Source organism: Pelecanus crispus, chromosome 4 (genome assembly GCF_030463565.1).
Source record: "Pelecanus crispus isolate bPelCri1 chromosome 4, bPelCri1.pri, whole genome shotgun sequence".
In the NCBI taxonomy this organism is placed as follows: domain Eukaryota; kingdom Metazoa; phylum Chordata; class Aves; order Pelecaniformes; family Pelecanidae; genus Pelecanus; species Pelecanus crispus.
The window spans coordinates 60330718-60347749 of record NC_134646.1 but is presented as its reverse complement, the minus strand read 5'-3'; the positions used below and the strand labels follow the sequence as shown (position 1 = coordinate 60347749).

General features: G+C 47.1%; 1 protein-coding gene across 1 annotated transcript; it reads left to right on the top strand.

Annotated features, from left to right (window-relative positions):
* The first annotated feature begins 5523 nt into the window (after positions 1-5523).
* Positions 5524-10281, top strand: UCHL1 (ubiquitin C-terminal hydrolase L1). Its single transcript, XM_075709457.1, has 9 exons — positions 5524-5556; positions 5664-5675; positions 6055-6183; positions 7301-7451; positions 8815-8900; positions 8976-9023; positions 9408-9477; positions 9838-9896; positions 10195-10281. Exons 1-9 carry the CDS (start codon positions 5524-5526, stop codon positions 10279-10281), a joined length of 675 nt encoding a protein of 224 aa, XP_075565572.1.
* The last annotated feature ends 6751 nt before the right edge of the window (positions 10282-17032 follow it).

Genomic DNA, 17032 nt, shown 5'->3' with positions numbered 1-17032 from the left:
AAGAAAGATTTGGGGTCTTTCCCCCATTCCCAGCTCAGCTCTGAGCTGCTTTGAATTTCTTTCACTTGCCAGTCTTACTTCTGCTTGCCATTTGAGACATTTTAGCCCAGAGCTCCTGGCCCATGGACTTGGAGAGCAGCTGCTGACAGCCAGGTGCTGAGCAGTAACTGGACTCACATTGCCCCACAGCGCTGGGCTGCAGTCACCGAGACTCCTCACAGAAGTATTTAAATTAACCTGGCTGCAATTCAGAAACAAACACATGCCTCTCTTCCTGCTCGAAGCTTTCACAGACCCAGGCCCTCTATAAAAGCATTCATTTGTGCTTGCCCTCTTGATCCCTCTGATCTTCTAATTAAAGGCTGGGGCACTCACACGCAGAAATTACTGCTGTGCTCCAGACAATTTACCAGAAGAGAAGGGGGATGTTACTGCCTTACGCAGACCCCTGACGCCCACCGTCCCTGCAGTGGCCACAGATATGTTTGTCATGTTTTATGTTTGGTGACACAGTGTACTGGTTCTGGCTGGGATGGAGTTAATTTTCTCCATAGCAGCTGGCATGGGGCTGTGTTTTGGATCTGTGACCAAAAGAGTGCTGATAACACACCGATGTTTAGCCATCACTGAGCAGTGCTTGCACAGCATCAAGGCCTTCTCTGTTTCTCACGTTGTCCCTGCAGCCAGTAGGCTGGGGGTGCACAAGAAGTTGGGAAGGACAGAGCCAGGACAGCTGACCCCAACTGACCCAGGGGATATCCCGTATCATATGGCGTCGTGCTCAGCAATAAAAGCAGGGGGGTGGGGGGGAGTTTTCCAGGGGGCCATAGCTCAGGGACTGGCTGGGCATTGGTTGGCTGGTGGTGAATGATTGCTTTTTGCATCACTTGGGTTTCTTTGTGTTTTTTTTTAATCCCCCCTCCCCGCTTATTAAGCTGTCTTTATCTCAACCCACAGGTTTTCTTACTCTTCTCCTTCCGATTCTCTCTCCCATCCTGCTGGGGAGGAGTGAGCAAGCAGCTGTGTGGAGCTTAGCTGCCTTTGGTTAACCCACAACACGTAAGACTTTCTCCAGCATCTAACTGGGGAGAAAGGCTTTCTTCAGCTAATGCCAATTTTTCATTTTGGAAAAGCTATATAGATTTGGTGGTATAGCTGGATAGCAGTGATAGTGGTATAGCAGTGATAGTGGTATAGCAGTGATAGAGTATAATATATATCTCTCTCCACTTGGTGGAACCTCTATGCAAATACAGCTGGGGGCAATTCCCTTACATCTGTCCTTTACAGTGATGCAGACATAGATGTGCAGATACATTAACGTGGAAAATGCTAGTGGTGGAAGATAAGGACGGTGTTTTATTAGCTTTCCAGTTACCGACTACACAGTAGTTGCCAAATTATAGGATATTGTCTTGTTTCACAGCCACATATCTGCCAGCCTAAAAGCCAGTCATGCAGAAATAAAGTCTGTCCTTGCTATATGCCATAATGCATACTCAATCATACCTTATCATAACATTCATTATGGTGAACTGCAAGGTAAAAACATGTATCCTTCTCTCATGACCAGGCACTTAAGCTTGAATTCATCCATCTGAAAGCCGGTGTCACCGCTGTAGACCCCTACACCTGAACTGGGTCCCATAGGCTCCCTTTATAGTCAAGCGAGAGAAGCTGGTGTTTCTAGAGCACAGGTTGTCTCATCCCAAAGCTAACATCACTATTCGGTCCACTGACTCATGCTCTCAAATTTCTTCTGCTCACTGCTGATTATGAAGGCATCCTAAATGTCCCTATGATAGATGGATGGATGGATACCACCTTAGTTACGCTATGACTTATGCCAGAGCTGGCCTTAGGCAAAAGTAGTCCTAGCAACTCTTCTAGGATGCTGCATTTCTGTTTAAGTCAACCTCTCTCAAGCACACTACTGTGGTATAACTGAGCTGTCGTCACTGCCCTCAGGCAGGATTTATCCCCGACCCAGCAGATGTACTGACAGTAATCTCAAATACCTGCAGCTCACTGTAGGGCAAGTGCAAAGGGGCACCAGGAGAATGGCGACACGCAGTAACGGGCTCCCGTGGCTCCAGCGCCTGCACCACCACGTACCTGCACGCCGCTGCCCTGGGCACCACCAGCCAGCTACGGACACCGGCGGTTTGTTTGGGAGGAAGGGAGTAGGGAATTAAGGAGATTTTCAGGAATTGGTTCGGGGTCCTTCTTTTGGGAAGCGAGTCATATTATAAGAAAATGAAGAAAGACACAGGTCTGAGGTGTTTGCTAGGGAGGTGCAGATAGTGCAGCTGAAGATGGGGACTTGGACTGCCTCAGGGCTTAGATTTTGGCAGGAGAAGAGCTTACAACCTCAGCTTCCATTTCAGGAGCTCTGCATTGTCTAAGGCCAGCTTTGTCTTGTGCACCACCCTGCTTGTCATAGCTGTTTTTGTTATATCTTCTGAACTCAGAAACAGCCCTTAACTGTAGGTCTAGTTCTTCCTTATGTAAGCCTTCAACTGAAACATGGAGAGAAAGTAAATACTACCACGTCCTGTATTTAAGAGAAAGAAATCTGCCAAAAGATTGCACACATAGCAAAGTCTTCTGTATGTGCTTTCTAGATTAGACATCTGAGTGAAAGCTTTATTGGCAGACAGTTTTGAACACCGCAAGCACTATTACTACATTTGGACAGTGCAGAAAGTCCACAAGTATTTCCAGTCACTTTTTCAGGTGAGTCGATTTTATTGTAGTAATGGGAATGTATTGGGTTAAATGTGCTAGGTACATCTACCTGCACTGAAGAAAGATGGTCCAGAGACTTCCTCTTTGCAAGGAGGTAGATGGGGACTGGATATGACACAGCACTCACTTTTTACATGACTTTCCAGAGGCAGGCATCTTTATGCAACTGTAGCAGATTTTTAGCAGTTTTTTCTTGTTATACTTAACTGTTTATTTCAAATTTATGTATTGATAGATTTGGCAGATTCTCCCTCAGAAATGGTCACTCCTGCTATGGTCCCTGTGTGCTGCTTGTGGCACACTGAGACTAAACAATGCTTGTACAGGTGTTTGCAGTCTCCCCGGACAGCCTAGACACAAGGATCCATCCCAGGGCTGACTGTGACCTAGGGATCTGAGCACTGCCATTGCTCCAAGGCAGGCAGAAGTTATAAACACCATTTGCAACAGAGAAATTCAGAAATTGGATTTTTCTTGCCATTTTTAGCTTTCCTTTTTTTGTAGGCTGCAAGATGTGTGCTTTGCTATCCTCTCAGAGGAGCTGCATGCAGTCTCTCCTACATATGTGGCAGGGATCATACTTGTTCATTCAAAAATGATCCGAGGGCTGAAGCACCTCTCCTATGAGGACAAGCTGAGACAGCTGGGGTTGTTGGAGAAGAGAAGGCTGCAGGGGGACCTCATTGCCGCCTTCCAGTACTTAAAGGGGGCCTATAGGAAGGATGGGGACAATCTTTTTAGCAAGGCCTGTTGTGACAGGACAAGGAGTATGGTTTTAAACTAAACAAGAATAGATTTAGACTGGATATAAGGAAGAAATTTTTTACAATGAGGGTGGTGAAGCACTGGAACAGGTTGCCCAGAGAGGTAGTGGAGGCCCCATCCCTAGAAACATTCAAGGTCAGGTTGGATGGGGCTCTGAGCAGCCTGATCTGGTTAAAGCTGTCCCTGCTCCCTGCAGGGGGGTTGGGCTAGATGACCTCTAAAGGTCCCTTCCAACCCAAAGCATTCTGTGATTCTACGATTCTAAGTTGCTTTGCTGTACTTGCATCTTACAATGCATGAAGAGTTGATCATTTGCACAGTCGAAGATACCATATATAGAAAAATATTTTTGGCCATTTTTAGCTTATTTATAGGTATCAATGACTGTTTTCAGCTAAAACATAAGGGGAAAAAACAGAAATAAATGATACCGTCATTTACTGTGAACCTTCCTTCCCTCCTCCCTGAAAATCTTTGGTTTTGAACAGCATGTACTGCTCTTCCCTTTACTGTGATAGACTTAATCATGGGATACTTGAGGTTGAAAGGGCCCTCAGGATGTGCCTAGACCAACCTCCTCCTGCTCAAAGCACGATCAGCTACGAGATCAGCCCAGGTTGCTCAAGGTTTTATCCTGTCTGGAAGCATCCCAGCTTTGCACATAAAGAACAAAACTCTCCTTGCTATCTTGTCTTTTCCTCAGTAAGTCTTGTTACGGGTAGAACCAATGTGATACTGTATCTTGAACCTTTTATGGCCATAGTTCAAAGATTAATCTGTAAGCTTCTTTCCCTAGCAGCTCACTGTAAACTGAGTAAGGCTGATAGATCTCAATTCAGAAACTTATGTGTGCAACCACCGTGGTGGGCTTGGCAGTGTTAGGTTAACGGTTGGACTCGATCTTAAAGGTCTTTTCCAACCTAAATGATTCCATAATTCTATGATTCTATGATGTGAATGATTCCCCGCTAACTTAGAGTGCAGTAGATCTAAAGAGAATTTAACTGTGCTTGAAATTAGGCACTTAGAAATTTTGCTGCACTGGGGTCCAAATCGTTCTGAAACAGGTGGAAAACCAAAGACAGAAAGTCATCAACCCCAAGCAGACTGCAGACATTCAGCTGACTGTTTTGTTCAGTATTTGCATTGTTTGAAAGGTAACTGTGAGGCATCTCTCGGTTATCCCCAAGGCTCCCGGCCGGCTGTTTACCAGGCTGAAAGGCCGCTTGGACTCCATGTGATTGCTAGTATTTCAAGTAGGTTGCTTTTGTTTCCTTGTGTAGAGATGTTCTAGTCCAAAGACGTTGCGTGGAGAAACTGTCAGGTTATGAATAAAAGATAAAAAGCCGTGTATTTTATAACCGACTTCATTGGACAGGTTCAGGAACTGGTTCAAACTGCAGAGATGCATTAGCAGGCGGGTGACTTTCGTGAGGGTCTTGTGATCATACGGGAATTTTAAGAGTGTCTAATGCTTATGTTGAACATCAAAACTGTGGTACACTTTATGCGCTACGCACCCATCAGGGGGGCGAGGGCGGGGCGAGGGCCGGGCCGGGCAGGAGGCCGCTACCGCCGCCTCGGCCGCGCCGCTTCTAGCACTTTCTCCACACCGACGTAAGGCGGGCCGGGGTCCTCCCCGCCGCCGGCCGCGCCCCGCTCCGCTCCGCGCAGGAAGGGGGCCTCGGCGTCGGGCAGGGCCCCCGGCCCCCGCAGCCCGGGCCGGGCTCTCCCCCGCCCCGCCGCCGACCCCCCGCGGGCCTCCCGCTCCGCGGCGCTGGCACCGCCGAGCCCCCCGCCCCCCCCCCGCACGTTGGTCGTGCCCTGCTCCTCCCTCTCCCCCCGCCGCCGTGCGCAGTGGGCCAGCCCGCCCCTATATAAGAGCCGGGTGGGCGGCTCCGCGCCGCAGCGTCGACGGCAGCGGGGGGTTGTGCGTCTGGTGCCGCGGGGGACATCGTCGTGCCTGGGGCGCAGCCTGCCTTCTTCCCGGCTCCCCGCCGCCCTGCAGCCATGGCCTGGCAGCCTATGGAGATCAACCCCGAGGTGCGCGGGGGGCGCCGGGGCCGCGGGGGTGGGATGGGGCCGGGGGCGGGCGGCGGGGCGCCGCTTCTCCCCGGCACTCACCCCTCTCCCCCCGCATTGTCTTCCAGATGCTGAACAAAGTGAGTCCCCGCCGAAGGACCGCCGCGGGCGAGCGTGCGGGCGCCGCCCCTTCTCCCTCCATCCCTCGGCATCCCGCCGTGCCGGGGCAGCGCCGGCCGGAGGGGCGCGGAGCGGCGCGGAGCCGCTGCGGGGGGGGGGGGGCGGCCGCACCTGCGGCCCGGCGCTGCGGCCGCGCCCTCCCCCGGGGGCGCCCCCTCGGGCGGGTGGGGCCGGCGGCGGCGCCCGGGCGCGGCCGGCAGGGGGCGCCGCGGTGCCGCGCGTTGTGCTGTGTCACCGGGGCGCGGCGGGGGGGGCCATGTCGGGGGGGGGGGGGGGGGGGCGGCTGTGTCGCGGCGGGCGTGTCGCGGCCCTCCCACCCGCTCGCTGTGCCCCGTGCAGGTGCTGTCCCGCCTGGGGGTTGGCCCCGGCTGGCGCTTCGTGGACGTGCTGGGTTTCGAGGAGGAGGCGCTGGGCGCCGTGCCGGCCCCGGCGTGCGCGCTGCTCCTGCTGTTCCCCCTCACCGAGCAGGTAGGCGGTGGGTGGTGCTGCTCCCAGGGCGGGGGGGCGGCTGCTGTGTCCCTCCTGGGCTGCTCTCCTTCGCAGGGCCTCCGGGCTGCAGCCCTGGAGGCAACAGCTGGATGGGCTGGGTTCAGGCACCGAGCCTGAGGCTGCCCCTGGTGCTGTGTGACAGCCGGTGCCATACAGGGTTTCTGCTGTCACCCTGGGTAGGCCAACTAGGCTGTGTCTGGCCCAAATGCCCCTGGAGTAAAAAGCAGGCTGTTGTCGGCAGCAATGGCTGTACCTGCTGGCTGCTGTCAGGAGTGTGCCTGTGTCATCCCTCCAAGCATCAGATGGTTGGGAGTGGGTTTGGCTAGGTGGCTGGTGGGTAGTATGTGCTGGGTGTTTGGCCCCAGCCTCCAAACAGCCTGAACTAAAATGCACTAAGCAACAAAACAAGGCCTTTTATTCTAATACTCTTCACTTTGTGTATCAGACAGAGGAAGAAACATTAGCAGTCTTGAGTGTGAGGCATACTGATTCTGGTACTGTGCTGAATCATTGCGTCTGGAGAGGCCTGCATTACTCCTGTATGATTAATACCTTTAGTCCAATTGGTGCTAAGGAAGTAGATGAGGAGATGGACTTTGAAATAAAGTATATTTAACAGGTCCTTTAAAGGAAGGATCATAGGCTTTCAGTAGCAGTGGGTTTTACGCTTGTCTATACATTGTTCTGATGGGGAGGGGCTCATGAAGAGAAGCAACCTAAAGGGACAAAGGCAAACTATTGCAGAGACATGCTGAGCAGTCTCATTAAATGGACCAAAACAATTGAGCGAGGATATAAAAGAGCCTATCCATTATGATTTCCCATACCAAGCTATTTCCAGTGTACGGAATGGATGGAGAGGCTAAGAACAGTGCCTTTGCATATGACTGAGTCATGCAAGTAGTCCATTAAGACTTGGCCTGCATCCAGTATAGACATATGATGCTTTACTGGACCTGTGCCACAAAGATGACTTTCTGGGTAAATCTTTGTCTCAGTCCTGGTATTGATTCTCCAGCATAACTCATTTGTATAGTAGTTTGCACGATAAAAAGTTACCACTGGTGAAATGCTTAAAACAGTTACATGTTTACAGCATGAGAACTTCAGGAAACAACAGACTGAGAAAATAAAGGACCAAGAAATCAGTTCCAAGGTGTATTTCCTGAAGCAGACAGTCAGTAACTCCTGTGGGACAATTGGTCTGATACATGCAGTTGCTAATAATAAAGACAAAGTGAAGCTTGGTGAGTATGAATGTTCTGAAGTGCTTGAATTTCCATATTTTTTTAATGACAGAGGAAGATTGAGTGGGTATGGGCTATAGGTGACACGTGGGGCTTTCATGCAGGCCAAGTTAAGGCATGCTGTACTGCTTCAGTTGGTAAGTGGGTCTTTCAGCTCTTGGAGAGGGGCATGTGGTCTCAACCTACTGCCTGAATCACAGAAGGGCATGTACTTTGACTCCTGTCTGGTCGCTGCAGAAGTGTCGTCCTAGTGAGCGATGCAAGAGGAAAAGGGCACATAGTAGGACTGGCCAAAGTCTGAAATTAGGAAGTATTGTGTTCAGAAGTACCTATTGACATTGGCGTTGATGATGTCAACTGAAGAGAGAAAGTTCTTCATGCCACTTATGTCTAATGTAAACAGATTTGCTCAGGGTAGCCTGTAAATCTATCTAAAACATGTTTTGTTTTTGCGGGGAAAGTAGTATAGGATGATAAGGGTCTGTAAGTAGACTTTTCCTGTAGAGGTAATAGTTTTGATGGTTCTCTTCCTATAGAAGAGGATATAAAACTGGCTTAGGCAACTGGTGGCTGGAAACTCCCTGGGAAATGGGATTACAGGTTCTTGTCAAAAAAGGTTTGTCATTGAGTCCAGGAAATACTTTATTGTTCAAAGACTAGAGATCTGAAAAACATAACTTAATTTCATTATTGCAAGAGAACTTGAACCCTTTGGGTGCTGTGGGGTTCCTTCTTAAACAAAGGAAAACGCACATGGAGGGCCAAATGAGAGTAGCTTTGCTTTACTCTTTTTTTTTTTTTGAGAGTATTTTCTGAAATAGCATACTCCCTTGATGAGTAAAATGAGTGATGCATGTAAGACCACAACTCAGTGCATCTTAGTACTGCACTACTAATTTATGTTCTGGAACACCAAAGTAAGCCTGGCATGACAAGTGCTGTGTTCATTTGAAGGCAGGGAGACAACTTAATTTCATCTACCCATATTCTGTTAGTTGATACTTAAGTGTCCTCGCACCTGCCACCTTTCTTGAATTTCTTTGAAACACAATTGAATACCTCTGCCAAATCTGCAAGGGGGGAATCAGAAAAGCTAAATCCTATTTGAAAGTGAGTTCTAAGACAAGCATCCAGAGTACCCTGAAGCACTTGAACTCTGGCTGTTTGTGTAGATTGTTGTTAATAGCTTCTGGATAAATAGCTTACTTAAGTGGTAGTTAAAATATGCTTATGCTAAAGATGGTTCCAGGCTGAACGCAATGTCTCCTAGTTAGTGCAACAAGCATTGATTACTGTGGGTTGTATCTGAACTGTAACTGATACTTTACCTACACTGAATAAAATCTTTGATCATCTTGTGCAGATGAGGGGTCTGCCCTGAAGAAGTTTCTTGATGAAACAGCTGATCTGTCTCCTGAAGAGAGAGCTAAACATTTTGCAAATAATAAGGTATATAAACTACACAAACTGCTGACAGCTACCGGCACTTAAGGATGTAATAACCTCTATCTGCTTTCTCTTAAGGCTATTCAAGAAGTCCACAATTCGGTTGCGCAAGAAGGACAATGTCAGGTAAGATATGAATGTGTAAAATCTTGGGAAAAGTGGTTAACAAAGGTGGTAGAACAATACAAGCTTTTGTCTGGCAGATAGCTCTTACAGTTCATGAGGAAAGAGAAGTGAGTGCCTCATGGCTGAATGCTTGTGTAGGGTTTCTTCCTCAAACGTGGATTGAAAATTTGGGTTCAGACCCAGTCTGAAAATATGACTACATTAGGATTTTTGGTGCTTGACCTCGTAGAGGTCTTGCAGAGACCTCTTAAACTCAGCTAAAATTTTTAGCTGTTTGCTGTTGCTTGTTGTTGAAATCTCTTCTGTCCTGTAGTCACAAGTAGGGTTCACAGTACTAGGCTTTTTTTTCAGTCTTAACAAATGTACCCAATGGTCTCTCCTAAGGTTGAGGACAACAGTGTGAACTTCCACTTCATCCTGTTTGTCCATGTGGATGGACATCTTTATGAATTGGGTAAGGCCCTGAGGACTCTGGAGTTGGACTGGGTGTACTTTATGCTGTACAGCAGCACTGGGGGCTCAGGCTGGATACTTGGAGCTAGTTAAGCTATTCACTGAGGCGCTCAAAGCCGATACGTAATTTGTATCTTCACTTGAAGATTTTAACTGAAGATGGGTTGCACTGAAGGCCTAGGCCCTCTTGTAAAGCATGTCATCTCCTGTAGAGCTGGGAATACTTAGTCCCCTTCTCACTCAAGCTATGTATTGACAATTTATGCTGACCTCCCAAGTATCTTCTTGGGCCTGCTATGCTCGGTTCCAGTAATTCAGAAGTAGTATTAAGTGCACTGAGTGATTGGGCTTTCTTTCACAGATGGGCGTATGCCATTTCCTGTAAACCATGGCACAAGCTCAGGTGACTTGCTATTGAAGGTAAGACTTCTCCCTACCTGCTTGTTTCCCCTGAAAACAAGACTTGCAAAAGGGCGAGAGGCATGGATTCAGTGTATAGTGGCTGTACCTACTTGCTGTAAAAGTTGGTGCTGCTTATACCGTGGTAACAGGGTAGTATTGTGCCACAAAGCTAGCTACCTGTTGACTGTATGTATTAGCTGGTGCTACAAGACCTTGCAGCTTAGTTGGTGGGACCCAGAGAGGAGCTGCAAAGACTTGGTCTCTACAGCAAGTGTATTCTGATAGTCTAAACAGCCTTTTTCTCCCCACCCCCAAGGATTCTGCTAAGATCTGCAGACAATTTACGGAACGTGAAAAAGGAGAAGTTCGTTTTTCTGCTGTGGCTTTCTGCAAGTCTGCCTGAGACTCTGAAGAGATGCAAGGAAAGCAGTCTAATAGCACACCAGTAAATGCAGTCTAAACTTCAGTGCTTCAGTACTTGTTAAACACAGCTGTTCTGATAACTTAAATTGTTTCCACCTTTTGCTATACCCAGGAGCAACATCAGCTGAGCTTATGCTAAAGGATGAGCTCAAGTTTTAATGTGAACAGTTTGGACACATCAGATATCTTTAGACTCTTTTTCCACATGTTAAGTAGAAAATGCTTAACAGGGCTTGTTTAATCTGTGTCATGTTAATTGAGCTGTTGGTTGATATTTCCTTGTCCTTAATGAGAATAAAATGTTCTGCTGGAAGACTAAATGGACTAAAGTGATCACTAAACTTTCTCCAAAAGGTATAATACATGTGGTATCCTCTCTAAACCTTGTTTTCAAAGGGCCCTCAAAGTTCTCCTCTGAGCAAAAAGTTAATGTTAGAACAGACTTTTTCCCTACCTGCGGTTAAAAGAAATCTGCTGGCTAATGCTGAACACAATCCTCAGCTAGCCAGTGTGTGCTTATTAACTTGTGATTGTGTTAGGAAGGCCTTGAAAGAGGCTCTACTGCCTGTCCCTTCCAAAATGACCTAAGAAAAGGAGAAACCCGCACTACATGCATTTTTTTTGCTTTTTTTTTTTTTCTTCTAATGGCAGGATGACATTTTGTGTTCAAGGGGAAGAAAGATACTTGATATATCTTACATATTCCTTGGCCTCAACTCTGTGACCTTCTGTGGAAACTATTCTTACCTGAGTCTGGCTGCTGTTTATCTGCAGCTCCTTGCTGATACCTCAGGTAGCTGTAAGAAGAGATAAAACACCCTTCAGCTCAGGCCTGCCTTCCACTGCATCGTGTCCCAGCCTGTCTGCCAGCCATGTTGTATGGTGGTGGGTAGCTTAGGTGGTGGCTGGTGCTCTGTGTATGCTGCAAACTGTTCCTGGCTTCCAGGCTTTATTGAAGGGCAATGCAAGCTTTGATTAAAGCCATGTGTGGTGTGAAGGTGTTTGGTATTGGGCCTTGTTACTGCTCATCTAATTACCCGATAGCTGAAGCCAGCAGGGGGTTGCAACACATTTTAATTCAAATTCTGAGGATTAGCTAAAGCTCAGAGTACTTCAATTCTGAACATCAGTCTCTCAGTTCCTGTTAGCAGGGAGGTGAAAGCTACCTGCTGAATTCTGCCTGTTAGTGGAAGCTGTTGCAGGGTGGAGGGAGGCCGCCTGGGGCATCTCCGCTGCGGTCTCCTGCTCCAGCGCAGGCTCAGAGCCATGCCTGCGGCTTAGGCTGCTTAGCAACAAAGCCTGCAAGAGAGGAAATGCATGTGGCATGAGCGCAGGAGGATGGAAGGAGCGATAAAAATTGGATACGGTAGGAGGAGGAGGCAGGAGAGACAGCAGAGCCCAGTCAGCTGTAAGCCATGCCTGGGGGAGCGTGCTTTAATTCTGCAGGGGACCCTTTTCGTGCCTTTAAGGCCGTTGCCGAGGGTACCTGCTGTGACTGTGCCTGTGTACAGCTACACAGCCAGTCAGCCAATGCTGAAGAAACCTGAAAGCGCCTTGGAGATACTACTGTATTTTTATAGTGATTGCAGCAGTCAAGTGTTTCTGGTTTTGGTTTTTTTTCTTTTTTTAACCTAGCAATATAAATCCCTAGTGCTACTGAAGTTATTTCAGTGTTTCATAAACTTTTTTCACTCTTTTGCTCGAGCTTCTCGTTAAGAATCTACTAAAAGGCAACATATGAATAATTTTGGCCTCATGGAAAAACAGGGAAAGGGATATGACAGACCTTTCTTATTTTCTCACCTTCTGGTCCCAGGTACGGCTTCAAAGGATGGAAATAAAGAGAACTACTAAGGAATGAATGTTATCCATCCACTCATGCATAACATCACTAGCAAGGCTGTTTTCCCCTACTAAGATTACCACAGGGGCCTGGCAAACAGCTGGGTTTTCCTCTACAACAGCCTGGGTAGAAAGAGGAAGATGAGTTGCTGGGGATGGCAAAGATCTCAGGAGCTGGAATAGAGCTGCTTCGGATGAAGGAGGTCTCAAACAATGGGTGAGGATCTGTAAGCTGAATAGATGGAAGCTTTTGCAATACTAACAGGGCAGCTGTTCCAGATGTGCTACTGCATTCAGAAGGAAAGTCACGATGCATGGAAGTGGGTACATGCCAAGTCAAAACCATACAGAATAAATCATAAATAGAAAAGATGGAAGATGTTCTCAAGTCATATCAGGTGTGTATAATCTCTAAATGCTTTTATGCATATTTTCCAGCTAGTTTTACCTACTTTTAAGTTTTTTAATTTTAATCTTTGCCCATTGTTTCACACTTTAGCAGAAGTGTTTGGACCAAAAGGTGGTGTCGTGGTTTAGCTCCAGCCAGCAACTAAGCACCATGCAGCCGCTCGCTCACTCCCCCTACCCTGATGGGATGCAGGAGAGAATTGGAGGAGTAAGAGGGAGAAACACTCCTGGGTTGAGATAAGAACAGCTTAATAATTGAAATAAAATAAAATAAAAATAATAACAATATAATAATAATAGTAATAATAATATACAAAGCAAGTGATGCACAATGCAATTGCTCACCACCCGCCGACCGATACCCAGACAGTTCCCAAGCAGCGATCGCTGCTCCCCGGCCAACCCCCCCCCCAGTTTCTATACTGAGCATGACATCATATGGTATGGAATAGCCCTTTGGTCAGTTTGGATCAACTGTTCTGGCTGTGCCCGCTCCCAGTTTCTTGTGTGCCTGGCAGAGCATGGGAAGCTGCAAAGTCCTTGAGTAGCATAAGCAGTACTTAGCAACGACTAAAACATCAGCGTGTTATCAACATTCTTCTCCTACTAAATCCAAAACACAGCACTATACCTGCTACTAGGAAGAAAATTACCTCTATCCCAGCCGAAACCAGGACAGGTGTAAATGTCTGTAGGCTTTTTTGGAGTGCTATGAATCAAAACGCATCATTTTTGTGAGAAGATGCTCTCTGATAATTTAATATTTTCTGTTGGTCACGTCCTCTCTGCAGTGACACTCATTTTGTTTCTTGTCTCTGCTTGTTTCTCCTCTTTGTATTTCTTCTCTTCGTATTTTAAATCTGTAGTTCCATATGGAACTGCTACCATTCCTTGATTTCCTGCACATCCTTCTCAGTTAAATTAGCTCTCTTGATCCTCTCCATTTCTCATCGAAAACCCTACGTGTTTTTCCTGAATTTATCTCTGAATTTTCACTGTGACAGTTACTGAGAAGGGCAGGAGCTTGTGAAGCCTGTTCCGTGTTTCATGCCTGCTCTGAAAGGAGCCTGTGACTGGCTGTTGCCACTGCTGCTCTTCCAGATATGCGAGGAGTCTATTGAGCAAATTCTTGAATTTGAATTAACGGCTTCCTGCCATTTTTGTGCAGCCTTCCAGAGGTGGACTTTTAACAGTTAATATATAGAACTACCCTTGGAAATATTTGAGAAATATTTAAGAATCTCAGGTAGGATTTCAGGCTTATCTGTTTAGACCTGTACGTAGCTAATTTAGAACTGTATCCAAGGTCGACCGTGCACAATCCATCATTTTCTTAACAGTTTTTCTTCTCTATGTTGAAAGCTGTAGTTAACCTGTTCTGTAGATGGCAGCATTGGGAAACTTTCAGCAGCAAGTCTGATTTAAGAGCCACCAATGGCAAAACAGATCCAGGCACAACGTTATTCAACCACGTATGTAATGTCAAGTCCACAGGTAGTCCTACCGCTTTCAGTGGGACCGCTCACATGCTTAAGCACAGTTCTGATTTCAGAGCCAAATACCCAATCCTTAATTTAGTCAAAAGTTAACTTAGGCGTGATGTAACGTCCAAAGCCTCTTACACGTTTCAATAGCCTCTGGCTTAGGTCTGTAGCTTATTTGCAGCTGATACAGCACCACACCACCTCTTTGTCCAGTATATACCGCTGTACTATACATGCACTACTATTTCTGTGCTAAATAGGATTCATTCTGGGGGGAGTAAGGAAAGAAAGAGTGGGAATAACTCCAGCAGCATCCAGCTTTTGATGCACAGACCAGTTTATCAATCTATAGATACTTAAGATGGAGAAGTAGTTACCTGAAAGAGGGAACTAAACATACTAGTATCCTCTGCCTTTGATGCAAAGGCATTGGGATCTAGGGGAGCTCTAGGGGCCAGTCCCACCAGCCTGCGCGCTGGGCGTAAGGAGAAAACAAGAGACTGGCAACAAACCTCGCAGTCACAGGATCCCTGTCCCGGTGCTGCCAACAGCCAAGAAGAGGCTGATGGCAGGACTGCGGCTTAGTGAGACTGTGAACCAAATAGGAGCAAACGAGAACTGGGAAAAATGCAGCCAGAAGCTGAGTAACAGCATTAAAATTCCTTTGTGACCAAAGGAATTAAAATATCACTCGCGTTTTGTCATTTTTAAATTCTTGCACAGCGTGATATTAAGTTACAGGGAGTGGTTGACATTCCAAACACTTCAAACGCAAGGGATCTCAAAAGATGAGAGGATGGGGCTGGAAGAAACCTCACAGAGTTCAACACGGCGAGGTGCAGAGCTTGGCACCTGGCTGGAGCCACTGTATGTCTCTGCACAGGCTGGGAGGCGACAGGCTGAGTTGCAGCCCTGCTCGACAGGCCCTGGGGGTTACGGCAGGTGCCAAATTGGATATAAGCCCATGTGTTGCGCGCTCTCCTTGCGAGTAAGGGAATTTGCATACTGTGTTGGGAGTTGCATTGGGAGGAGCGAGGCCAGCAGATGGAGGGAAGTTGTTATCCATCTTGACTTGGCACTGGTAAGGCTGCACCTGGAATAGTGTTTTCAGTTCTGGGTGTCGTCCCTTCCCCGGTCCGAAAAGGATGTGGAGGAATCTGGAGAGGGTCCAGCAGAAGGCTACTAAGGCAGCCAGAGGCATGGAGCATATGGCCTACAAGGAGAGGTTGGTGGAGCTGGGCGTGTATGGTCTGGCACGGAGGAGACTAAGGGAGGATCTAATTGTAGCCTACAACTACTTCAAGGGCAGTTGCAAAGATGACAAAGCCAATTTTTTTTCTTGGTGGTAGGAGATGGTATATCAAAGGGCAGTAACCACTAATTGCAGCTTGGAAGGTTCAGTGTGGGACACTAGGAAACTAGAAGAGTACTTCTTCACTGGGAAGGTAGTACAGTACTGGAACAAGTCATCAAAGAAACGGGGGCATCTCCATCCTTGGAAGTTCACAAGGGACCAGGATTTAACAAACAGCTTTTGTTGAACTGCCCCAGGTTACCTGGTACAGTATGAAAAATTGGAACAGCGATCAGTGTTGCTCCAGCCTTGGGAACGGAGTGCTGTGCTCCTTGGCGAGGAGCTAATGGTGAGTCTCCTCCCGGTGCCGTGCTGGGGGAGCCGTTCCTCGCAGGCAGAGCTGGAGGCTGATGCTGCTGACTGCTGCTTTTCTGCTCTGGCTGGGGTGGAAGGACAGGAACGGCTGCAGGAGCAGCAGCTGATGTATTTAAGAGGCGGCACAGGTTTTGTCACTGGTGGGAGGGTTGTCTCTTCACAAAGAGCCGGGGAAAGCAGAGGCCAGGGGCAGATCTGAGGCAGCTCTTCCACGGTCAATGAATCGGAAACAGAAGTATGGGGAGTCCTCCCTGAGGATATGTGTAACACCCCTAAGGGTGACAGGGAACCCTACCAGGAATGGGGTGCTGGAAAAAGAGCGGAGAATGCTTGATAGGGAAAAATGGGAAAAGGAGAGAATTCCTGCTTGGTTTTTAACAGTCATCTTTCCAGCAGAACCATAAACAACATGAGACGGTTTAATGCAGTTTCCCAACCCCTCAAAGAATTGCCATGCATCAGAAATGTAGTTCTAGATGGAGCCCAATGCACAAGTAACAAAGCAACAGAGAACTGATTTGAAAATTTCTTATGTACTTTTTGCTTAGATGAGTTTCAGATGTGGTTAGCTGATATTGCAAGGCCTGCAGCAAGATAGAAAAAGTGAGGAGATCTGCATGACATTGGAGGAACAAGACTGGGCAAAGGTATTCCAGTGGGTTTAGCATTTCAAGCAGAGTACTATAAAAAACAAGACAGTCAATTCCATTGCTTAAGAACACTCAATACCATACTGAGAGCTATTATTACTTACAGCACTGTAGCCAGACTGAATTGCATTTTCTTTTCAAGTCTTTATACATGTGCACATTAACATCTTACCAGAACAGCTTCCATTCTTAATGTATGGAGAGTGGGAGAAATGCAGTTTTACTGTCCCCACTTTGCAAGTAAGGAACTGAGACATAGATTCAGTGATTCGCCTAAGGTGATGCTTGAAATTGATGGCAGAGTTGGAATTAAAACTAACTTTATAACTACATGTGGAGCTTTTTGCAGGCAGAGTTTTATATTTACGCTAGTTTGGCTTTGGGCCTGAGTTAATATACGCTACCTCTTAGCATGGCTTATTAGGTAAAACTCAGTGTTAAGCTAACCACAACTTGATTGACTTGGAAAACAGTCAGGTGAACTCATGTCTGTCTGCAAAAGAGGGTCTGTATTGACATATAGTCCCTTGAGGCCCCTTCTAATGCCTCAAGATATTTCTCCAGTAGACTTCTATTGCATCACGATTCAAGAAATACTACTTTCTCCCTCCTTTTCCCCCTCCCATCCCACAAAAATATTTAGCGACACTGGGAAGTTGAGGAATATGCATAAATCTG

What these genes read in the sequence shown, in the direction of transcription:
- UCHL1 (XM_075709457.1), top strand. Translation starts at nt 5,524, where the DNA reads ATGGCCTGGCAGCCTATGGAGATCAACCCCGAG. An exon ending in TAAAGACAAAGTGAAGCTTG is followed by an intron (nt 7,452 to 8,814) that starts GTGAGTATGAAT and finishes CATCTTGTGCAG; the next exon opens with ATGAGGGGTCTGCCCTGAAG. An exon ending in AACATTTTGCAAATAATAAG is followed by an intron (nt 8,901 to 8,975) that starts GTATATAAACTA and finishes CTTTCTCTTAAG; the next exon opens with GCTATTCAAGAAGTCCACAA.